The sequence below is a fragment of the Poecilia latipinna genome, unplaced genomic scaffold (genome assembly GCF_001443285.1).
Source record: "Poecilia latipinna isolate Pla-1442-1.1 unplaced genomic scaffold, P_latipinna-1.0 Scaffold2517, whole genome shotgun sequence".
NCBI classification, from domain to species: domain Eukaryota; kingdom Metazoa; phylum Chordata; class Actinopteri; order Cyprinodontiformes; family Poeciliidae; genus Poecilia; species Poecilia latipinna.
This window is the reverse complement of record NW_015115133.1, coordinates 579-25,452: the sequence shown is the minus strand read 5'-3', so window position 1 is coordinate 25,452 and position 24,874 is coordinate 579. Positions and strand designations below refer to the sequence as shown.

General features: G+C 39.1%; 2 protein-coding genes across 2 annotated transcripts; both read left to right on the top strand.

The window, feature by feature from the left end:
• Nucleotides 1–5,164: 5,164 nt before the first annotated feature.
• mapk11 (mitogen-activated protein kinase 11) lies at nt 5,165–21,589 on the top strand. Its single transcript, XM_015020008.1, has 12 exons — nt 5,165–5,452; nt 12,988–13,117; nt 13,207–13,265; nt 13,439–13,550; nt 13,884–13,913; nt 15,827–15,874; nt 15,960–16,074; nt 16,158–16,229; nt 17,044–17,123; nt 17,283–17,361; nt 17,522–17,695; nt 18,654–21,589. The coding sequence occupies exons 1-12, from the start codon at nt 5,340–5,342 to the stop codon at nt 18,725–18,727; spliced, it is 1,086 nt and encodes a 361-aa protein (XP_014875494.1). The 5' UTR covers nt 5,165–5,339; the 3' UTR covers nt 18,728–21,589.
• A 1,749-nt stretch (nt 21,590–23,338) lies between these two features.
• On the top strand, nt 23,339–24,561 carry LOC106938138 (mitogen-activated protein kinase 12-like). The gene is made up of 2 exons (XM_015020006.1): nt 23,339–23,685; nt 24,345–24,561. The coding sequence occupies exons 1-2, from the start codon at nt 23,561–23,563 to the stop codon at nt 24,535–24,537; spliced, it is 318 nt and encodes a 105-aa protein (XP_014875492.1). The 5' UTR covers nt 23,339–23,560; the 3' UTR covers nt 24,538–24,561.
• The last annotated feature ends 313 nt before the right edge of the window (nt 24,562–24,874 follow it).

Sequence of the window (24,874 nt, the reverse complement as noted above, 5' to 3'; positions counted from 1 at the left end):
CATGACATTATGGAAAAGAATGAACTTTATCACAATATTCTAATTTTATGACCAGCACCTGTAGATTGGAAATCAAAAATTAACAGCAATAATTTATGTTATTTAACCTGTCATAAGAGTAAATCATGGGGGTTCACTTTTCAAAGTTATATTTTCACCATGTTATTAATTTATAAACGTCACAGTTTCAAGCTACATATGTAGAAAGCTAAATATTTCATTTACAAACTAAATATTGAGCTCCAAAGTAGATATTTAGGTTAGCTTAATAAACATCTAGCTAAATATTTAGCTTTAAATTAACATTTTTGCTCTGATCTAAATGTTTAGTATGAAGCAAAACCGTTAGTAAGCTAAGTATTTACTTTCAATTTAAATTTACATTTTTAGTTTGAAGCTAAATGTTTAGCCAGCTAATTGAATATTTAGTTTGGATCTAAATATTTTGTTTGTAAAGTAATATGTACTGTGCAACTAAGTATTTAGTTTATAAACTAAATATTTAGCTCCAAATTAGATATTTAGTTTAGCTAAAAAGATATTTTGCTAAATATTTAGCTCTGACCTTATTATTATTGTTTGAAGCTAAATATTTAGTCAGAAAGCTAAATATTTAGCTTCAAACTAGATATTCACCTGTGAGCTGTTGAGCTGAGATCTAAGCATTTAATTTGAAGCCAAATATTTAGGTGACATACTAATTATTAAGCTTGCTAATAAAATATTTAGTTTGAAACTGACATTTATAAATGAATGAATAACAGCAAAAATATGTTTCTTCTCTTATGGCAGACTATGAGAATCCAAATTATTGCTGTTAATTTCAAACAGCACCTCGTTCGTTGTGATCTGAATTCAGTTGCATGCCAGACTTTTCAGATTTTGATGAGTAAAATATTTCAAAAACTGTTATTTTCTTTCTGTTTCCCAATTAAATACATTAGAATGTGTAGCTATAATGAAACAAAGTGACAAAGGAGAGATGGTGTGACGTTCGGAGCCAAAAAAGTTTTACATCTATAAAATGCAATCATTACTATTATGCATTTATTTTAAAAAATATTACACTTCAGGGAAATATTCTTTAGGTCAACATGAACATGCTAAGATGATTACTGGTTGTACTGAATTCATTTGCAGTGAGTCCCAGTACCTTTGTTTATCAATGATAAACAATCATTTCCACATTGCCAAGTGGGATAAAACAATAAAAGGTGTGTCTATTGGATTGCTCAAACGTGACAAAGATCCAAGGTGAATGGAAATGTTTTCAGTTAATAAACTCTGTCTGTGGTGAGTGATAAACATGCGGGCCTTTCTGTGACTCTGACGGCATCTGGTGTCCTCGAACACATCGCAGAAACTTCCCTTGAATCTGACTCACTGAAGGAAAAGAAAAAAATAAATGTTTATCATATTCACTTATCTCCCATAACATTATGACCATCGGCAGGTGAAATCAGTTTATTACCTCTCAGTGTTCCACTAAGAAAACGTCCTTCCTGGTTCTAATGTGGACTGTAAGTTACTTTCACACTTAAGACTCATCCTGATATTTCTAAAGAAAGATAAGAGTCAAATCCAAAACATGGGAACAGTACGCCCCCTACTGTTAGATTTCCATCATTTTAGAGGCCAAGAAAGCTGAAAAATGAAACGTAGACTCCAGGAGTAACTATAAAATGTTTATAAGGCCAGAAATGAAAGAAAATGATTCCAGTTTAAATTCTTGATTTGATTAATTATTAGACAACCACCTGCCCTGGAAAAAATATGAAAGTGTATTGGGCACATATGGCAACAAAGAAAACCTTTAAAACAAATTTTCACATTTAAAATGACAGATATACTTTAATAAATCAGAAACAAAATGTATTAGAGGAAGAAATATTTTTAACACACTCCAATAATCTGGCTGCATCTAGTTAAACCCTTAAACCAGCGGCATTCAGACTTTTTCTGTAGTAGTGAATCTGATAAACCAGAAACTCAGTTCAGCTGTTCTCACAGTGGAAACGGGTCAGAACCAACAAGCACTGGTTCTGTTCTACATGTGACGACGATCCAGCTGTATTTCCTTTACTTCTGGGCACTAGCGGAACAAGTCAGCGTCGGGCCGGGGGGCGGGGCCAATTACCGGGCCCCTAACCAATCATCGGGCCCCTAAGGAATCACCGGGCCCCTTACGTGGAGTGAAACTGAAACTGTTGAGCGGATTGGGGAGGCGGGTGTATTTAACATTAAATACACCCTTCTCAACAGGCGAGGGCGCACTTTCTCTATCTATAATCACATATTTCAATGACTTGAAACCATTCCTCCCTCTCTGGCACCTCCAGGCCCGGGCCCCCCTATAGCTCCGTGCCTGCTTCTGGGCTAAATAGACCAGATTAGCAGCCAGGTGAACTACACCACTCTCTCTGATGTACTGAGAGCATTAACACTGTTATGATGGATTACTCAGCTTGTCTCTCCACCCACTGCTCCACCAATGATACAGTGTGGATATTGACATCCAGCTGTATGTGACCCAGAAAGTTACCAGCATCCTGAGGTGTCCTACTTACCTAGACTGTTGATACAGGCAACATGGCATGCCATCACATGTCTCTGAAACTGAATATCCAACATTTCCAGACTTACACAGGATACAGACCAAAGCTTCCCCAGCTGGGTGGGTTTACCAAATGCCAGGGTCTTTGTTGAAGAAAAATCTGAAGTTCAAGTGACTGAGACCAATACCAAGGTCTTCGGGATGTCTGTGAATGACTTAATTGGAAGACTTGACAAGAATCTGTGTTGTCTTGTTTCCTGAACCAGATCCATTCACACTGCGTTTGAAATGGGATCTTTTGTGCATCACAATGTTCTTCCAAATGCAAACAAAGGCGTGGAAGGGAGGTTGGAACCTCTCCAGTGAAGAGCTGAAGGTGTTCCTCAGACAGGCAACCGGTCAAGGTGGCTCTGCTCACAGTCTGCCCTAACTGGCAAAGACCACCAGAAAGTTTGATATGACATCTGGTCATTGTCCCTGATTAGTTTACAATCAACCCCTGGAAGATGCGATATTTTAGCTACGCTACGTCAAAATACCAGAAATCAATCAACAGCATCCTCCTCAGTTTCCTTAATGACTTATACCAGAGCTACAGAAACACCACCTCTGACTGCACAACAGGTGCAGTCAGAGGTGGTGTTTTCTTATCTTTTCTTCAAAGATATTTATTCTCCCAGAATGTGCAACGAAAGGGATCTTATCAGAGATGGTCGCCGCGAGAGACTGAGACCTGGATGGTCAGATAATTCAGCCTTCCTGAATAGGAACACACATTATGTTCTGTTTGCTGTTTCTGGGTATTTCTTAGCAGAATTAAGGGAAACATTAATACCTGCACTACAGCAGTTCCTGGAGAACACCAGCAAAGTTATTGAGACCAACGATCCATTCTGTCTACATTGGGCTTAGCTGATATGCTGAGTTGTTTTTTTCTGCACTGGAGCAGCAATACAGGGTTCATATCCAATGTGACATAGTGGCACACAAGCAAATAATACCTAACCTCATAGAAAACAGTCATTGTATTGTGAAATCTGATAATTTTCTGAAATATTTCATTGTACGAAATGGACAGAAACTGTATTCTGCCGTGGTTCGGTATAATAACCTTTTGGCCCATATACATCTTTCATAAGGTACTACAGCAATTCATTAAAATCAGATCCAAAAGATCTTCCAGGCTGGAAGATCCAAAAGATCTTCCAGCCTACATCTTACATCATCATGTAAGATGATGTATAACATCATCTTACATGATGTTATACGTCCGGAGAAATTTAAAATGATAAAACTAACAACTATCAGAGATAAAACTGAAAATAAAGACACACTGATTTGTTCCGACTTCAGGATTTACCTAGTTATTTTTTTATTTTTGGGAGTTTATATAGATAGACAAATATGTGAATTTTGTAGAATGTGTAACCTTAGAAACCTGTATTTTTGTTTGTTTTACCTCATTTGATGATTGAACGGTGGGGTTGATTACTACTGCCCCCTACTGGCCACAAATAAAACTTCATTCAATACAATATACACAATATAATATGATATATTATAATGTAATAACCTATGTTATTCTTTGATTAATAATGATGTAGTCTTTTATTAATAATGATGTAATAATGTATTAGTTGTTTTTTTGGCTAAATTAGCTATTCTTGATTTTGCTGATTTTGTTCACTTCTGGTAAAATCAGATAGTAAACCTATCTCAGTTGAAGAGATAGTGTTTCATTAATAACATACTTATTCAGTCATAAGACTGAGAATCATGCCACTTTGTTTTTCTTAAGGAATACGAGTGACTTTTTGAGACGATGGCTCCTTTAGTTAACATTATTCTCTCCAGTCAATGAAGTCACTGCAGGCTGCAGGACTCGTTCTCTTTTGGAGAGTAAAAATGTGGAGAAGCGCCTCTTGTAACAACTACAGCTCCCAGCCTTTTGTCTCTGACCTTGCATGCCTAAAGAGTGACATTTTTCCCATGTCACTCTTTAGGAGGAGAGTGTCTGGTGTCTGTTTTCAAGTCTTGCCATACAGTAAATTCTGAATTATCTTTAGGTATAGACTGGTACATAAATATAGCTTAATCTGTTTTTAATCAACATCTAAAGAAATGCTCAGTATTTCTCCTCATGTTTCACAAGCTTTTTTCATGTAGGCAACAGAAAGTCAACTTTGTTCTCATCTGACCAGCGTTCTTCTAACCAAAGCGTGTTCTGTCGATAAATGTCTTCCCCTGAGCGGTGGATATGTGCAGCTCCTCCAGAGTTACCATGGGCCTCTCCCGGTTGTGACGGCTCGTCATAGACCCAACACTGAAACCATGCGTAATATTGTTTTCATCACCGTACAATCCTTTGTAATTGAGGGGGTAGATTTGGGTAAGTAAACTAAGCAATAAAATTAAATAAAAGACCTAAATAAAATGAATAAATCAGAAACCGAAAACACTTGGATGAAATGTGACTTACAACATCTTAATATAATATAATATAATATAATATAATATAATATAATGACTGGTTGTTGTGTAATGAGTTTCTCCAGTGGATGGTGGGGGTTGGGGGCGGTGTCTGGGAGAGTGAGGAAGTCAGGGAGGGGTGAGACAGAGAGGCGCTGACTGACTGACTGACTGGCCGGGGAGCAGCAGCAGCAGTTCGGCTCGGCTCGGGCAACAGACGGCGGTCCATATCTACCTATTTTCGGCTCTGCTCTCCCCCCTCCACCTCTCTTTTCTTTCCTTTCTTCCTTTTCTGAAGCCGGTTGAGAAAAAAAAAATGTCAGCCAGACCGGGATTCTACCGGCAGGAGCTGAACAAGACCGTATGGGAGGTTCCGGAGCGGTACCAGAACCTGACGCCGGTGGGTTCTGGAGCCTACGGCACGGTGTGGTGAGTGTTGGTGTGCGGCGCGGTGCGGCGCGGCGCGGTGTGGAGGGGCGAGGCTTCGCCGCCACAATGTTTACTGGAAGTCATGCAGCAGACATGAGCTTTGATCTGGACTTTCTGCTTTTATTCCTTTGAATTTTAGGAAAGAGTGAACTATTACTGCTCACAAACAAAGATAAATAGATGTTAGTGCACGAAGGGGATTTAAAGAATGAAACCGGAGTTCCCTCCTGGTCCCATACATGCCCTGATTCAGCCTCTTATTTTCAGCTGCATCCCTGCAGGTCCCCGCCTGAGCATCACAGCCAGGCTGATACCCAGGAATCCAGCTGCTTGCATCATCATCATCATCATCATCATCATCATCATCATCATCCAGCACTTTCTTTGCTTTGCCACCTTCACACACTCTGTTTCCTGCCCTGTAAAACCGTGCAGCTGCTTCATATTAGGGCAAATACTTCATTAGCTAGTGGTATGTCGTTGCCATGGCAATATGTCACGGTGATACTCCTTGAACTGTGTTCATTAAGCTACACCAGCTGATTACCTAAAGGAAGAAAAGGAGATTTTATGTTCTTGTTTTAAGAATAAAAAACATTGTTTTTCTTTTAGAAAGTACACATAAAAAATGATAGAACGCCAAGGTGTGATAAAGCCAGTGGCGTCCCCAGAAATGTTCTATAGGGGTGGCCAGATCCCAGCCAGTAAGGAAATGTGATTATAGGATAAGAAAAAATTTTGAGCTTCACTTTTTATGTAAAAAAAAAAAACATTTTGTAAAACGCTGTGAGACCTGTTTGCAGCTTACTGCAAGTCATGAGAACACAGCAAACCGCAACATTGGCGTACAACTGGACTTTTGTAATTTTCACAGTGAAACATGGTGGCAGCAGCATCTTGTTGGGGTGCTTTTCTTCAGCGGCGAGGGAGGAGCTGTTCAGAGCTTATGGGAAGATGGAGGGAGCTAACTACAAGGCTATCCTGGATAAAAACATGTTAGAGGATAAAAAGTCTTGAAATCCAGGTGGGGTTAGGGTTAGGGGGTTAGGTCTACTTTAATGTGTCAGAATGGCTCAGTCAACGTTTAGCATTAAGTTTTGGAGATTGATTATGAATGCATGCCACATTTTTCAGATTTTGATTTTTAAAGAAAACACGTATCCATAAAACACATTCAAATCTGTGCTTGTAATGTGAACACTGTGTAATTGTTTAAGCGATATGTGGGCATTAGCTCTTAATTCTCCTCTCTTCTTTTCAGTCCCAATTTAAGGCATCTTTTTGTCAAAGAGGTACATGGAGTAGTTTCATTAGTGTAACAGGACCTGTGATTCCGCAGTGTGGGATGATGGATTGGGTCAGATTACACACAAACTCAGGCTGTTTGGCCACACCTAACGAATCCTGTGGCTGCATGCTAAGACAGCAGCTTTGATCCCAACAGCTCACAAACTGCTAGCATGACTTCACTAAAAATACCGTCTGTCATATCTGATCGTTGGCATGCTTCTCTGTTTGCTTCGTAATTCTGGTGTTTTGCATCTTGCAGCTTTCAGAGTTGTGCTCAGAAATAGCAGCAGATTAAAAATGTATGGCTGGATCACGACTTCTGCTGCAGTTTATCTGTCTCTGGAAGTATTTCTTTCACAGCACAAACTCATCAAGCATATCTTTGTGTCCTCAAGGTATGAAAGCGGTTTGCTCAATTTGGAGCTGATCTTCTTGGACAAAAATAATATGTTGCCAAAGGCTGTTTAGCATTCAGGGAACACAATCCCAAAATATGTTTTTAGACTGGATATAAATGTGGCCATGTGACCTCTACTGCTGCCCATTGCAAGGGATATAAAGTTTTTTCTTCTCCAGTAACAAAATAGGATGATTAGTTGCAAAGACTGTTTTATTTACCAGCAACAGTAAATATAGTGTAGGAGTAATATAGAATTAACACTGAAAATAATACAGTTTAGTGGTCAGTTTTGTTTTACTGCAGACTCCCAGGCGGTCCTTACTGGAACCAGCAGATCATATTAGATATGTTTGCATATTTCTATATCTAATAGGATGTCATTAGTTTGATTTACACACTTGAATTATAGAAGACGTAATTTGTTTTTATGACTTTATCTTAAGAGTATGACCAATTTGTGTATTTATGTAGCAGCAAAACTCATTTTGATGTGACAAAAGGTTAAACGATAAAAAAGACGAGTCTTTATCAGACATCAGGCCAGATGCCATTACAATCTTGAGAAGCTTCTGAATTATTAAAATAAATCTTGCTATTCTCAGATTCACTATCATATGTTTCTGGATTAACATGCCATTTTTTTTACCACTTGCAGTTTAGCAATGATAATAATCATATTTGTAATTATTATTGTAAGATTTTAATAGTCATTAATTGTTAGATCAAACTGTTTTTTTTTGTTCAATTTTCTTTTACTCCATTGTACACTTAAACTTGCATATTTGTACAAGTTTAAATGTATTTTTGTACTTTTCAGAATTGTTTTTCCGTTTCTATTTTTGCTACTCTATTTTGATGATTTATACTTTAGCTTTATCCAAAAAGTTGGCAGTTCTGCTGGTATATGATAGCACAGTGTTTTTCAACCCTTGTCCTCATTGCCCCCCTGCTCTGCATGTTTTAGATGTGCCTCTATTCTAGAACAGCTGATTCAAATGATTGCATGACCATCAAGTACTGCAGAAGCCTGTTAATCACCCAGAGGTACAGTTCAGGTGTGGCAGAAGGAAAATACTTAAAACATGCAGGACAGGGGGGCGGTGAGGACCAGGGTTGAGAAACACTGCATTAGCAATTTGTAGCATTTGCTAGCTTGCCATGCTAATATTGTTTTAGCCAACCTCAAACTGCACAATTATATTTTAATCTATTACTTTGAGTTATCTTTTCAAACCAATAAATCAGTAAGATGGTACCCTTTTAAATGTCTTCAGCTTATTGCATCTATTTATAAGTTCTTTTAGCCATGTGGTTCAGGAGTTTAGCTAACTTTTATCCAGTTTTATCCAACTCCTTAAATATGGTAATAATCCAATTAATTGTAATAAATAAAGCTGTTTTCCAATTTTTGTACTTCTTTATGCCTTTGTTTTCAGTAAAGTAATTGGTTTTAGCTAGATTATTCCACCATCCCACTGCTTTTTGCTAGCTAAAACAGTTTTGCCACCTATGTCGGCCAAATATAGTCAGCTACAATAATGCTTCACATGTTCACATGTTATTTCATTGCTGATAAAACCTAGACATAGCTTTAATTAGGTTAAATGCTACTGGTTTTAGAGTCATGTCACTTAAATCTCTGGAGTTGAAATACTGTAGAGTCTTTCCCACAACTTCCTATCTTATTGTGTATATTAGCATGCTTAAAAACATGCTACGTGGAGTTAAAATTAGACAGATCTTATTCAATATCAAGCCCTGTAACATCTTTAAAATATATTTGTCCATTTTGATGTGCTACTGATTGAATCGTGTGTGTGTATGCGTGTGTGTGTGTGTGTGTGTGTGTGTGTGTGTGTGTTTGTGTGTGTGTGTGTTTTGAGATAAAAAGTGGGGTACATTACTTTAGCTGTAACATTACTATTTCATTGTATTGTTTTCTCCATTTTGAAGGGCCAGTTGACTCTATGGTAAGGAAATATTAATGCTGACCTCAAGGGTCATAAGATTAACCCAATAAATCAGAAAATTGGTCATGCTGTCAGTTTCACTTTTATTTTCAAGTATGTGGTATCTAGAGGGGAAAGTGAGTCTTCACCAGTGTTTGCATAGTTTTCATGAGGAGATTAAGTAATGTTATTGCTTATTATTTATTGTAATATTTCAGTATATGTCTAGATGCTTTTGCAGTGGATGGAAGCTGTGGTGTACTTGCTGTGGAATTTTCCCACATGTCCAAATAAATATGGGAGAAGCACTATTGTGTCAGGGATATAATTGAACTCTACCCTAGCTTCTTTGCATTTCTAATTTTGATCTCTAGCCTTTGTCGCCAATTTTCTCATGGTAGGGTCTGACCAACACAGGAAGGGGGGGATGGGAGTTGGGGGTGCAAAACGTAGAAGTGATGGAAGTTAGCATAAGTACTGCTTCTTAAAGGGCATTTTAACATCTCTTATTACTTATCAAAATAAAGTAACAAGGAGTTCTTGAAATCCGCTTAAAACTGCTGACCTCAGGTCAAGAATGTGGATATTTAATAAAACTCGACAAAACGAAAGCTGAAGAATATATTCCCTGTTCTCTGTGAAGAATAAAAGGACAGAATGCAGAATTGGCTGTAGTGATAGTTTAGAAGCACAGAGCCTGAATGCCACAGGAAGTATTGTTATAAATACAAAACACACTTAATAATTAAACATGCGCCATTTCCCGAATTTTGATGAGATGCGAGACAAAAACTTTAAAGGACTGCAAGCTGTTATATTGTTTCTAATTCAGCTTTCTTGTCTTTTCAGCTTCATGTCATCAAGCTGTAAACAAACTGAATATTTACTTTTCCTCAGAAGACACTAAGACAGAAAGAGACTGAGTTTGAACCAGACTAGCTATTAATTAAATATATTGCTTTGTTTATTATGTTTTTGCCACAATTATTGATTAAACATATGCTGAACTGGTTTGAGAAATGAGTTCAGAGTTTTCTGACCCTGTTTGAAGTTTTAATGACATAACTGCAGTAGAGGTTTATTGACAGGTGGACCAGGGCCGTGAAGAAGACATAAAAGTTACAATCATAAAGATAAATGTTTCAAGCTGCTGTTTGGAGAGTGCAGACAATATGAAATCTGTCCAAATATTAATCATCTATGGATATCCATTTGAGCAAATGAGAATATTTAGAGAATGTGACTTTTTTCATACATACTTTGTGCTCAAATTTAGCCTAAGTAAAAGTGTTTAAGGTCAAGCTGGAAGAAGCTTCATTGTAAGGTAACTTTTTATTCACATTTTTATGTGAATAAAAGAATCTTTGTAATTCTTTAACCAGGTTGTTGTTTAGATAGAAGGCAATACCTATGACATTTTGCATAGGAGGATAAATTATCAATTTTATCAACCACTTTTTATCAACCAAATGGAAGATGGACGAAAATATTTCTTCCCTCAAACTTGACATCTAACTCCAGGTCTCAGTCTGAATTTCTAACAAATAGTTGCTCTGGTTACTCAACTAACTGTCACATCCTGCTTTAGCAGACTATTATGAAATGCAGTGTATGTGTTTAGAGGTGAAGTTCCTAAGTTTTTACATGTATGCTAAGCTAACTGAACTAGCAGTAGCAAGGCTAGGCTTATATTTCAATTTCTTTGATTGTCTTTATTGCTGGTATTTAAACGAGTCACCAACAACAGAAGGTAGCTAACAGAATTAATGCAGGTTTCAAATTTAAGACTTTAAGACCATTATGAATAAAAGTTAAGACACATATCATGACAGAAATATACCAAGGAAATTTCTGGGATCTTTTAGTGGCTGTTTGTGGCTCTTGGCAGCAGCTTTGTGCTTCTCATACGGCATATGGCTCTCTGCAGCCTTAACCCTCGCAGTGCCAAGCTTTTTTGCACAGAATGCATCTAGCCTTGTAGGGGCTGGCAACAGAGGCAAGCTGTCCAGGAAACCATTGATGAACTAGCAGCTTTTAACCTGACAGAATGCCATGAAGAAATCTGCATGTGACTCAAACTTATGCCTAATAGAAAAGTCCTGTGAGAAAAAACCTGCATAGACTAGTCCTCCCACAACACTATTTACGACTTGTGATTATACGTATTTTATGGTGTGTTTGAGGCCAACTCAAATTGTCTTTAATGAATTTAAGACATTTTAAGGTCTTAATTTCAGCTACATGAATGTAAGACTTTTTACGGATGTCTAAATGTGGAAAATTTGGTGATGTCACGGATTCTAGATAACAGGTCGGCGTTTTGTTCATTTACTGAATGAGCAAACAATAATGCAAATTTTTTCTTTATATATTTAAATCAATCATTTTAACAGATGAGGAGGCCTGGTTAAAAATAGTTCTCTTTGCAGCAGACATTAGTTGCTCCTCCTGCGCCTCCTGTTCCATTTTGAAGTCTGAGGATGTTGAAATGAAGCTGAAATAAAAGAGAAGAACAGAAATCAGTGGCTCCTGTGTGTGTGTGTTGACAGTGGGGTGCTGAGGCCCTTGTATGGAAGCTGGCAGAGTAAAAAGGTATGTGTGAGTCTGTGAGGCCTGGCTGGTGTCAGATGGAGCAGGCTGGACGTCCCGGCTGGACGTCCCGGCTGGACGTCCCGGCTGGACGTCCCGGCTGGACGTCCCGGCTGGACTGTGGACATCAGGCTTGGCAGCAGGTGATTCAGGACCACAGTCAGCCATTTATTCAAACATGTTCACATTACAGACCATCAGGAAATTAAGTTACTGTAGAAAATTATATGAGCTGTCTTTTGTTTGCTTTGTTTTGTTTCTTAAGGGAAATGACGTAGCATCTCCCCTGTTGTCTCTGTTTAGTTTTGTTTAGATAATCACATTTCACAAGTTTCACTTCTTCTCTCGCTCTGTTTCCATCATGCTTGCTGGCGTTTCTCAACCCTCACCCTCCCTTCCTGCCTGCCTGTCTGATGCCTGTATTGACTGAGTCAAAACAAAGCTGGCAGGCTTGAACAGACATCAGCTCAACAATGGCGGCTGCAGCAGGGCTTAGCGGTTGTTACGTGGTTGGACATTTTCAGTTCAATAGAGGAAAATGGGGAAAAAATAAATAAACCAGCAGAACTTGAATAATGTGTTACATCCTCGTTTCCTCTGTTGCGCCGCATCCTCTTTCTCTCCGTGTGCCTCCGCCCGCCTGTCTCCCATTATCCACCTGATCCAGCGCAGACTCACCCAGCTCCAGCTGATTCCAGGTTCACCCATCAGGAACCTCTTTCTACCTCCAGGTCCCAGTGAAAAAGTCTTCATCCCCTTACAGATCTGCTTTGCTTTTCCCTTTTGACCCACTTTCCACCAGCAGTCATTACGTTTGGGGTGTGATTATTTTTTCACACAGGGCCTGGTTGGTTTGGACAGGTTTCTTGCTGTTTTGCAAACATGACAAGACTCCTGTCATGGGAATGGAGGAGTCTTCATGAGTGTTTATGACTGCTGTCATGAAGTATAATTCTGTAAGTAATGACATTTTAATGCAAAGTTGTAATAAAAGTTGCATTAAAAGTGTCAAGCTTGCATCATTCATTAAATAGTGGCACTTTTAAGAAAAATTACATGAAAACTTGCATTAAAAGTCCATTAAGTATTTAATCTTTGCATTAAAAGTGTCATTATTTACAGAACGACACTTCATGACAACAGTCATAAACATTCATGAAGACTCCTTCATGTTCATGACAGTTATATTTATGTCACGTCAGTCTCATGCACACCCCTTCAATCAGTGCTACGACTACATTTTTCTGCCACAGTAAAAGAAAGGATCATTTGAATAAAGAGCTTCTTGCGTCTGTCTTCCCTCCCAGCTCGGCTTATGACGTGGTCTCCAGGCAGAAGGTGGCGGTGAAGAAACTCTCCAGGCCCTTTCAGTCTCTGATCCACAGCCGCCGCTCGTACCGCGAACTCCGGCTTCTCAAGCACATGAAACACGAGAACGTTAGTGAAAAAAAAAAAGAAGAAGAAGAAAATGTTAAAACACCCCTACCCGAATAGACAGACCTACGTCTCGGCTTGTGTCTCTGCAGGTCATCGGGCTGCTGGACGTCTTCACGCCGGCGGGGACTCTAGAAGACTTCAACGAGCTGTAAATCCGTTTTCACTTGGTATTTCCCACAAGCTGTTCAGGTGGAGCAGCTGTTATGCATGTGGATGGACGTGGGGTTGACCTGAAGGGGATTAAAGGCTTGCAGAGATCTCTGACGGTTGCTATGGCAGCATCACCAAGTCCCCCACCCCTATCCATCTTTGCTTTTTCAGCTACCTGGTGACCAACTTGATGGGCGCAGACCTCAACAACATCGTCAAGTTTCAGAGGCTGTCGGACGAGCATGTGCAGTTCCTAATTTACCAGCTGCTTCGCGGCCTGAAGGTAACCAAGAGCAAAGACGTTTCCTCCACACATCATCAGGAAGCTAACTGGTTGTCCATCAGCAGTGAAGTAGAGACTGAGGTTTCTATGTTGAAAGAAGTTATATTTCTGTTTAGAAGGTAGCGTGAAGGTTAGAGGAACCGAACGAGCCCAGCTGCTCAGACAGGCAGCTGTAAAGAGGCGCTCTATTCAGCCTCAGCCCGTTACCATGGCGAAGACAAAAGCAGTCTGCCTGTAAGGAGAAACTAATGTGGTGAGCTGCTCTCTGACCTCTGCCTCTTTTATGTCCTCTCTCCCGTGCCCTCCTGCCCCACCCCGCCGCCGGCTGAACAGTACATCCATTCAGCTGGACTGATCCACCGGGTGAGTTCCTGCTTCTTGTCCTGGTTTGGTGAGAAACTCAAAAGATAGATGTCTAAATGTAGAACCAGACGCTCGGTCTGCTCTGCTCCGGTGTTTCTGACAGGATTTTATGTGATGGAAATGTATCAGTGAAGTGAGTGAAAACGGTTAGGAGTCACTGAAACCTTCCTTGGTGGTGTCCGAGTAACAGGGGCTGAATGATAATGTGCGATGGATTATTAGGCCAGGCTAAAAAAAAAAGTTAATTACAATACCTAAATCATAATATTAGGAAAATAAAGTCATAATTATACAAGAGTAGTCATAACATAGTGAAAATAAAGTCATAATGTTATTAAAGATATTAGGAGCATTAAGTTGTAATATTATGACAATTTGTCCATAAAAAATAATTTCAAATTAAAATGAGGAATGTTGAATATGTGAAGTTATCCTCGGTATCAGTTTTACAGAAAAGGAAACATTTAATCTTTTAACACATTAGCATCAAATTCTTATCAGTAGCAGGACTTTGAAATGATTGTTGAAATGACTGAGTCTGTTTGAAGAAAGAGCCTTGGACTAGACCAGCTGGTCACATCAGATTCTTGTTAACTCTATCAAAAGATTTATTTTTTATTACACTTTTTTTTTTCTCTTAACTTTGAGGCTTTCTTCTGGTAATGTTGAGTCTTTATTCTGCTACATTCTCACAATTAAAATAATAAATGTACAACATTCAAGAAGGGCTGTAAGAACTTCAGTGAATACCTGCATCTATGCACAGGCCAAACTGTCCTGGCATTGAGAACCTGCCTAATTAGATATTTAGTTTGTTGTGGTATCCTGGCAACATGCCGACCTAGATCATCTGCACTGAAATTATCATATCCTCTTTTCTAATCAGTAGCATTTGCTCTATTTATGACACAAGAAATGAGCTCAAGGAGTAAAATTTCCTGTTGCTTTTATTGTCACATCTGTTTGGTTGTGTAATCAGCCCTTATGGGGCCAGGCATGTGACTTCACTCTGTGTTTATTCTCCCTCATGGTTCATGGAAAATGAGCTTCTGAACATATTTTAGATGTTATAATTAAAGTTAAATTTCTTTTTTAAAACTTTTACTTTAACAGTGTTTGGTAATTGTGTTAAACTCGTATTTTACTAAAAGGAAATGTGGTTATAAATATGAATTTATTAATGTCTACTGGCGGCGGTTTGCTCTTTGTAGCTTGGATTTGATCAGGAGTTCAAGTTCCTCCTTTAGTTAGAATCAATCGGTCCAACAGGAACCAAAATTCCCATCGATGGAAAGAAGGTGAAATCTAAAGAAAAAAAAAAGGTCATTTAAAGTCAATGTGAAATAGAATCCATAATTCATTAGAAATGCTTAACTCTTTATATGGCGTGTTAGATATACTGGACCTCTGTCTATTCATGCTTCAGTTGTCCAGGATTTGCTGATTAACACATTTTTCTGTGGAGCGTAACTCCAAATTATTCCTGGAAAATTCGCCTAAACAGTTGAAAGACACATCAACTTTAGAAGCAGAAATACCTATTGGCTGATCTGAAGAATTCAGCCAATTCAAGAGTGCCATGTGTTTTCCTTGCTGCTGATTGGCTGAAACGCCTAGAGAGGCATTAAGGAAACTGGAGATGTTAGCTTCTGCAGTAGCACCAAGGTGGCTAACAAATTATGCATATTAATACATACTAATATCCATTCATATGCATATTAATGCATGTTAAGGTGTATTTGGTGTTTGAACCATTAAAATAAAGAGCTATGCCCGTTTTGGTCTCATGTATTCCTATATATATTATTCAGGGTACACTCTATATTTAATTTAAATCAGCATCTTCAGCCCATTATGACCTTATTTGTTTTTAATTTACTGATGTTTACTGGTGTTTTAATGTCCCTTTTCAGGACCTCAAGCCAAGTAACGTGGCCGTGAACGAAGACTGTGAGCTCAGGGTAAGATCCACATTCACGTCAACGCTGCAACTTCTACTGGAGCCTCTGTGGACCATAAAGTAAAAGCTTCTTCTATTCCCAACAGATTCTTGACTTTGGACTGGCCAGACAGACGGACGATGAGATGACAGGATATGTGGCGACACGTTGGTACCGAGCACCAGAGATCATGCTGAACTGGATGCACTACAACCAGAATGGTGAGCAGCTCTGACACAGCAGACATTCAGGAAGTGAAGTCTTTGAAGACGGCTTGACTGAAGATCTTTGGTTTCTGTTCCAGTTGATATCTGGTCTGTGGGCTGTATCATGGGAGAATTGCTGAAAGGAAAAGTTTTATTCCCCGGCACTGACTGTATCCTTTACCGTCTTGGCATGAGTCCTCTTTCTACTTCACAGGAACCTCTCTGAGGCACAGAGATCTCTCACGGATTTGCATTACAATCCTTGCTCTTTCAGAAATGGAGCTCTGCTACTACGTGGAATGAATAGCAGCGACAACAAAAGGCTGAATTATCTAGAGTTTCCTATTCAGAGCCAAAGAACTGAGCTAAATTTAATTATATCGTCTGATCTTTGAGTGTTGGGTAACTTGCAATGCCTAAAAAAAAGCTGTCTGCAGAGTTTGTGTCAATATTCTATAAAGACTCAGGCTGCGCCGTGTAAAACTATTTCCTCAAGGAATCACTTAAACAGATCCGTTATGGGAACCCGAGTTCGGCTAAAAGATCTGAAAAAGCAACACATCATCCCACAATCTGATGACGTTCTAGAACAGGAGGTCAAACTAGAACCCAGAACATCCAACATTCACACAGCATGACTTTTAGGCCTGTTTCTGTGCCGACTTTCCATTTCCAACCATTGTAAATATTCCCAGATTATTGGGATGACTCTTAAGATAGTTTTAAGGAATATGCCTGCCATATGCTGTAAGTGCATAGTAGCAAGTCTTTAGTAATTTCATTTTGAATTTTAGGGTCACAACTTTGATTCAAGAACCAATTTTTCTATTCAAAGGTTGGTTAAAATCCTCTTTTTTTACCTTGATATGTGGAATCATCATTTGAAAACATTTTTTCTGTCTATAAATAAAAGTTGTTTGATCTGAAACCTGTAAGTTGACAGAAAGCAGAAACAGGAAACTCTTTAACTCCTCCTGCCGTTAGATATCGACCAGCTGAAGAGAATCATGGAGGTGGTTGGCACTCCGACACCAGACCTGCTGAAGAAGATCTGCTCCGAACACGTGAGTATGAACCGACTGGGAGCAGACGGGGAAATAAAAACTCTGTGCTGTTATTTTCATCCACAGCAGTGTGATCTGAGTGATCAGACATTCGGTTCACAGAGTCGCTGATTGACCAGTCAGTATGTGGGAGTGCTGAACGCTGCTCTCTGTTTGCAGGCCCAGAAGTACATCCAGTCTCTTCCCTTCATGCCCCAACAAGACATGGAAAAGATCTTCAGGGGAGCAAACCCACTTGGTGATGCACCACAGATTCAATTATCCAACATTCTCAGCTTGTTAGAAAACCATTGAGAGCCTGATCTGATTTTTGTGACACCAGCTGCTCTGTCCGTACCGTCGGTGAGCCACGGCCAAACCCTCCTCCACTTACCTTCCTGTTCCTGTCACCCTGGCAGCCATCGACCTGCTGAAGCGCATGCTGGTTCTGGATTGTGATGAGCGGATCTCGGCCAGCGAGGCCCTGGCCCACCCTTACTTCTCGCAGTACCACGACCCAGATGACGAGCCGGAGGCTCCGCCTTACGACCAAACGCTGGAGAGCAAGGACCGGACTCTGGAGGAGTGGAAAGGTGACAGCTTTGTGCTTTTTACAAATTCAGACCTGAAATTAAAATCAGTATTTTGCAAAATAGCCCATCAAACACATGGAGGTTGCTTTGATTCATTTGTTCATTTTGAGGAATCCTTGAATCTCCCATGGCAACCATTAAGGTGTGCCCTAATGCCTGTTCATGCAATGCACCGCCTCTTTACCCAAAGCTCCACTGTGGAGCTCAGTCCCCAGCCGAGCTCCAGCCCCTCCCCCACACAGTTCCTTTAGACTAGCGGCAGCAGCAATTACCAAACACCTGGTGGAACTGCGGATCTGCTGAGCCGAATGGCTGCAAACAGCATTATTGAGAAGCATTGTAGTGACGAGTGTTGGAAAGGATATAAGCTTCTTAAAGAGACAGACACCAATTTCCAGCAGTCAGATATGACAAATGTGTTTGAAGTTGTTTTTGATATTTTCTTACTTTTCATAACAGCTGAAGGTAACAGTTACTTGAATGTGCTCTAAAATTGTTTCACAGGCGTGGAAAATACATAATATCCCTCCTCTAACTTCGCAATTTCTTTGCAAATATTTTCACACCCCTTGAAGTTATTCACATTTTGTCATGTTAAGACCACAAACCTCCATCGTGTTTTACTGCGATTTTGTGTTTCGTTCAAACAAGCGTTTCTGTTGATTTTCTTCTTCTCCTTGTGACCTGATCTTCATCTGATGTGACTTTGGCGCCACCCTTTGAGTGAGAGTAGCAGTAGTCAGTGGGCAGTACGTCGCACTCTGGCATTTCTGGAGGAGAGCCAAGGAGAAAGTCATGGTTTTAAAGAAAGTTGTTAGATGTCTCAATTGCAGTTTGTGGCTGTAATGTGACAAAACGTTTGACATGAAAACAAAATGACTGCAAAATGCCTGTACCTAAAACCCTCACCATCATTTCCTAACATGTTCTCTCCCCCTCTGCTCCTGTCTGTCTGTAGAGCTGGTGTTCGAAGAGGTGAGCAGCTTTAAGGCGTCGGGCAGTAAGACAGACAGCCTCCAGGTGGAGCAGTAAGGCCCCCTCTGCTCCACCGCCACCCAGACCAACAACCACACACTCACTGGATGCAAAACAGACCGTGGAGAAAAGCAACATTAATTGTGTTTGATTGTTTTTGACGTGGAAAGGGCAACGGCGGTCTCCATGGGGACCAGACGCACAAACCGGCCGCAGGGATCGTGATTGGGATGGTGTTAAAAAGGACATCTCTGCAGCAGAAAGTCGCTTCCTGTTACATTTTTGCTGACGGATGGTGAAATGAGAAACCGTTTGGGTGCCGAAAGGATTGGTGGGGGGAGGAACTTTGGGTTGCAGATTTGTGCGTACAGGCTGAGAGAACGGTAAAGACAAAAGTATAAATACGCACACTAGGATTTCCAAAGCAACGTCAGGGACATATCACCCATCAGTTCCATGAACCTAGTGCTTTCATTTATGGGATTCATCTTTAACCTTCTGGAGTCCCTTGGTTTGGTTCGCCACCGAATACGTTTAGAAAATGACAGAGAAATTTCATGAATCAACCATTTTTTAAAAATATTATTGCCATTTATAACTTCAATTCTCATCATGTAATAACAGTTATAAAGGTTTGGGAATTTTAACCCTTTAAATGTCTATTTTAGTAATTAAATTTCTAATTTTTTTAAGGAAAAAAAACCCACACAGTCGTATTTTTCCCCCAAATCTGTTTATGAAATTGATCGATTTACACAACAAGAAAATTATGAAAGAATTTCAACACCAGGGAGAATAAAAACTAAACTCCAACTACACTCAGATTTCATTGGCAGTGTGTTCTAAACATGGCGTTTGAATGGTAGTCAATGGCAACACAAATATTAGAAGGAACCCAGTTTGTGATATTTGATTTATCAAAAACTTTAAAGGTAAGGTGATAAAGATTTCACCTGGTCATGTGTAACACAGGCTGCGGGTTTTCCTAAACAAAATAATAATAAAAAAAAGCCCACAAAGAACAAGTAGAGGGACCCAGAAGGTTAAAGGTTAAAGGTTGCCTGCGTTACACTGAAGCATGATTTATTCTCATTTTACAGTCGTGTCTTATAACCGGTACTGTATTGTAATCTCTCTATGTTTATAATGCACAATAGCAGAATTTTCAACTTGTTCAGTCAAACAAACTACTGCTTCGTCTCTCCTGCCTATTTACACCTGAACACCAACTGTGCTGTTATTAGCAAGGTAATGAATATATGCCAAAGCTGGAAGAGTGTGACGGCGCTGCAGGTGTGTGTTTACTCTGGAACCTCGCTCTCATACACGTCCTGCTGGCGGCTGATTGTTGGTCACCTGTTAGCTTTGGCTGCTTTGCTATCATTACTGCCCGTTTGTGAGTTTACATTGATTAATGTTAAATTCTGCAAACAGCCTCAGTCCGTATCTATCCAATAAAGTACAGGAGTCTCATATAATGTGGGGATCAATCAAACAATGCAACGTTCTGGCTGTTTATGGCCACCATAAAGCTCTGTTTGTGCCCTCCATGTCTAAAAGAAGGTCTTAAAAGAAAATAGAGGGTCAGGGTCAAAGCATTGTCGACTTTGTTTAAATCCGTTTCTGTCTTTCATCCTTAGCGCAATATTTTTGCCCGACATCATCTGATGCAAACCCTCAATTGAAATGCATGAGACGCGTGTATTCGGTGCATGTGCACATTGTCACAGCCCGTCGTCCGTGTCTTGCTGCACACTGGAGTTTTGTTTGGACCATTTGTTCACAAAAACAAATGGCTACACTGCAATACGTGAGGTTTCTAAAGCAGGTGGAAGATTACAATATTTTAGGGCCCTTCTAGAGTTTGCTAGGGATGGGCTAGTGTGAGATTCACCCTCTTCTACATCATAAACGTCATAAAAATACCACAGTGTCTCTCTGTTTAAAATGTTCAATATATAAACAATGATATTTAGTAAGGATTGAAACAATATGGAAACGTCCTATAATAGTGCGACGCATCACATTCACTGTCACATAACCAAACAGATCCCACATGACCAACCTCCTGCTTCTGAAACACAAACAAGACGGAAATAAAATCAGTCATTAATATCAACCCAGTTTCACTCATCAGATCATGTTAAAAATGATCAACATCAGCATATAAACCAATATATATTGTGGATTCCTAAATTTTGTCACCAGAAATAAAAATTCATATCATTATCTAGTTGTTACATGTCAGCTATCAAAGTACAATCGAAATACTTCAAACAAAATAACATGGCATATTGATTATTACAGTAGTATAATACAGCATATACTTATTATTTTTGGTAAACAGACTATTTTCAAAATGTAGAACAAATATGTGGTAAATGAATCAGATGAGTCAGATGGCCAGCCGGACATCCTGCTTGTAAATTTATGACTATTGTTTAAAATAGTCCTAAAAAGAGTGATGTCTGGTGCTGCCTTGCTTTCCACTCTGCATACTTTTCTCTTCTAGTCTTTTGCACCTTTTTATTAATAGGAAAAAAGTTTGTTTGGTATTTATAAAAACAGGTTTACACCATAATGTCGAGAGATCTACAGCCGCTTGTGTAATTCTAAATCATGTTAAAAAATCACTGTAGTTTAACAGCATGCCTGTACTACCCCAACTATCAACAACTGTAAGTATTTCCAAATTGCCAAATGTGTTTTTTCTTGTAAAGTACAGTAGTTTTATTTCAGCCAGCTGACCGAGCTGACTGAAATAACACCACATCTGAATAAAACACCGTCTTTTCATATCATTATAAAAAACTTTAAATCAGAATGGGAGAAACTTTTAGCAGCTTGAATATGAAATATTTGATATACCTTGATACCAGTAACTGGCCCATGCCTAGAACAAATCTTTGTTCATTAAAATTTTTGTTAATTGTATTTCTTAGTTTAGACCAAGCTTGGCTAAGATTTTTACAGAAGCTAATGCTAATGAGTTTGCTTAAAAGACCCCGATCACGTTGCCCAACAGGCTAGCTAAAATGCTAACATTTTTCTAGTGTTAGCTTTGTTAGCTCATTGGGTTTAAATCTGTTGTACTGTAACTAGAAGCATTACAGTTTTAGAATTTCAGGCATTTCTGTAATCTAGAGTAATCTGTAATTTACCATTTTGTTTTTTATCCAAATGCACAAAATCAAACTGTGCTTTTGGCTAAATTCACTGACCCAGTATCATTTACATATTGCTAAATTAGCAGCATAAAGAGCTTATGTTTACAAGTACAGTCCAAAATTTTTTTATTTTTTTAATGTTTTTTCTTATTATTATTTCTTTTGCTTTCATGTAGCATTTTCAGCAAGTTGTCCATTAACACCGGATGAAAAATATTGAGACTATTGTCCTAGTAAATCGAAACGATCTCCGTCTGAGCACTAAAAGTCTGAATGTTTAAACATGATGTGTTTATGTTAATGTATCTGTGGTGGACTTGAATAACAGCTACATACTGAATGTATATGTTTACTGTACGTAGGTTTGTTAAAACTTAGTGGTGACTTTGAATACATGTTGGCATGTGATTCAGTTGTTTGGGTTTCAGATCACTGCAAGGAATGTCAGCTCTTTTATCAACAGATAGTTATGGAAGTTTAAGCTTCAACAGAATAAATACTAATGTTTGTTTTGTTTTGTTTTTTTGCACCAAATATTTTCAGTGATTTTTATGTATTCTGGCTGTATTAATAAAGAAAATGTATTCTTAAAAGTCCAGATTTAAATTTCTTGTTGGTCAATGTAAGTTAAAGTTTCAGGAAAGTTTGTTACAGTGGGAAACCTTTTATAAAAAACATATATAAAAAACAAGGTGTATTATGCTGCAAAAGAATTTTCAAAAACTTGGCAGATTCCTAAATTTCATAAAATAGAGAATATGAACATTGAAGTACAAAATTGCTTCAAACACTACAACATAATCGCCTAGTACAGCACAACTTAGCATAGACGACTGTAGTATAATATGGTAAAGCATAGCTAAGTAGAGGAGTTCATGTGTTCAGGTGTTTGGTGAAGAATCAAACAAATTTTTGTAATCCCTCACTGCATGCGATAAGCACACTTCAAAAGTAAAAATTGTGTATTAGTTGAAGTAAAATATCAACGCTGTCAGAGCACATTTCAGCAAAAGACAAGTCCACAAACCTTTAACCAATCCCACAACACTCTGTGCCAAACAGCTGAACACTTCAGAGGCTTCTTCAGACACTGTGATACTGACTGCTACAGGAGATCCCTCAACTAAATTTCAGAGAAAAAAGTCAGGATTCTGACAAAAAAAAAAAATCTGAATTTTATTTATTTATTTATTTTTAGTGGTCTTGCTACTGTTGCATCTATCATCAGTATCTACAGCAACTCTTTGAAGAACTCTGGGTAATATAAGTTGCAAAAACATTCAGTTTCCTTTTGGGAAATATTTTTGAATTAATTTATTCCAATATGGTCACTTTATAAAAAATAAGAATTTACTTTAAGAAAAAAAAAACAATTTCTTGAACCAGATCAGTGAGTGTTATTATTAGATGACAGAGGCTGTGTGATCTCTGGGGTTTTGTTTGGCCTCGGATGGGCAGATGTTGCCCCCACCGTGTAGACACACCCATGGACTGCCCAGGGCGACCAGGAGCCGGGCAGACAATGTGACCGAGTGGCCGTGTTGGGGTCCACCCGCTCCGGGGGGAGGGGTGTGTGTGCTCCAGTTGTCAGCTGGTCCATCTGGAGGAATGTTCCGCTGACTCTCTGCTTCGGTTTCGGACTGCGCTCCTGAACTTCTGCGGTACAAACTTTATTTCCGCTCATGAGATTCCGGGATCCGGTCCACATCCTCACCTCAGCGGTATGGCCATAGCTGCGCGGTCCCGGACGGGGTTTTACCGGCACGAGGTGAACAGAACCGTGTGGGAAGTGCCGGAGAGGTACCGGGACTTAAAGCAGGTCGGCACCGGAGCCTACGGAACCGTGTGGTGAGTTCAGAAAGGAAGGAGCTTTCAGAAAGACAAAATAATCATTTGGAATATTTTGCTTATTTTTAATAGTTTGCGGCCATGTCTTTTTTTTATTTTATTATTTTTTTATTTTATTTCAAAGAAGTGAAACGTGAAAGAAATACTTGGCACTTAAACTGAAAGTAATACTGGAATACACCATTTGTATTTCACCCAGAAGTAGTGAACAAGAAATAGATTTGTATGTTTTCAGTTATCCTGATTCTTTGAGACTTATGATAAGATTTAAGATTTACTGTTATATCCAAGTCAAGCTGCAGCTTTGGTCACTTTTTGGCCACAGCTGGCTCTGCGGGGCCCCTCTGCATTGTGTGAGAGTGGATGAGGGTCAACAAAGAACCTCCCTTCCACCCTCATTGTTTATGAGAAGTCAGAGACTCAGTTAAGTGCGATGAATGCTCCACTACTTTGTCTTAGATGACAAAGGTTGCCTTTTTCCCACTGCAAACACTGTGACCGAGCAGAGAAGGTTTCAGGGGTTGAACAATAATATTGGTAAAAGTTTCTCTGAAGTGAACTTTGATTTAAATGTTTGTGTAATGAGGAAAATAAAACCTTTTATAACAATAATACCTCCATTTCTATCTGTGCTTTACTCTTTTTTTGTTTTTCTTTAGCTCGGCTTGGGACCGGCGCTCAGGGACACAGGTGGCCATCAAGAAGCTCCACCGGCCCTTCCAGTCCAAACTTTTTGCCAAAAGAGCCTACAGAGAGCTGCGACTCCTCAAACACATGAAGCATGAAAATGTAGGGAGATTTGAGCTGCAATCTGTGAATTTGTTGTTCAGAAATAGATATACTGTAGTATAGTATAGAATAGTACAGTACAGCATAGCGAGTATTGGATAGTATTCAATACCTTTCTATAGTATTGGATAGTAGAGGATAGGAGAAAGTACTATACTATAGCATAGTTTTGCATAGGGCACTGTAGGCCAGTGTAGTACAAAGTGGTATAACATAGTATAGCATTGTATCATGTAGCATAGCATAATGCAGTGTAGCATACGACTTGTGTAGTTTACTATAGTATAGCACAATACAGTGCAGTAAATTACAGCAAAGCATATAGTGCAGTGCAGTACAGAGTAGTATAACCTTAGTAGTATTCTAGTGTAGCTTAGTACAGACAGTAATTTGTAGAACA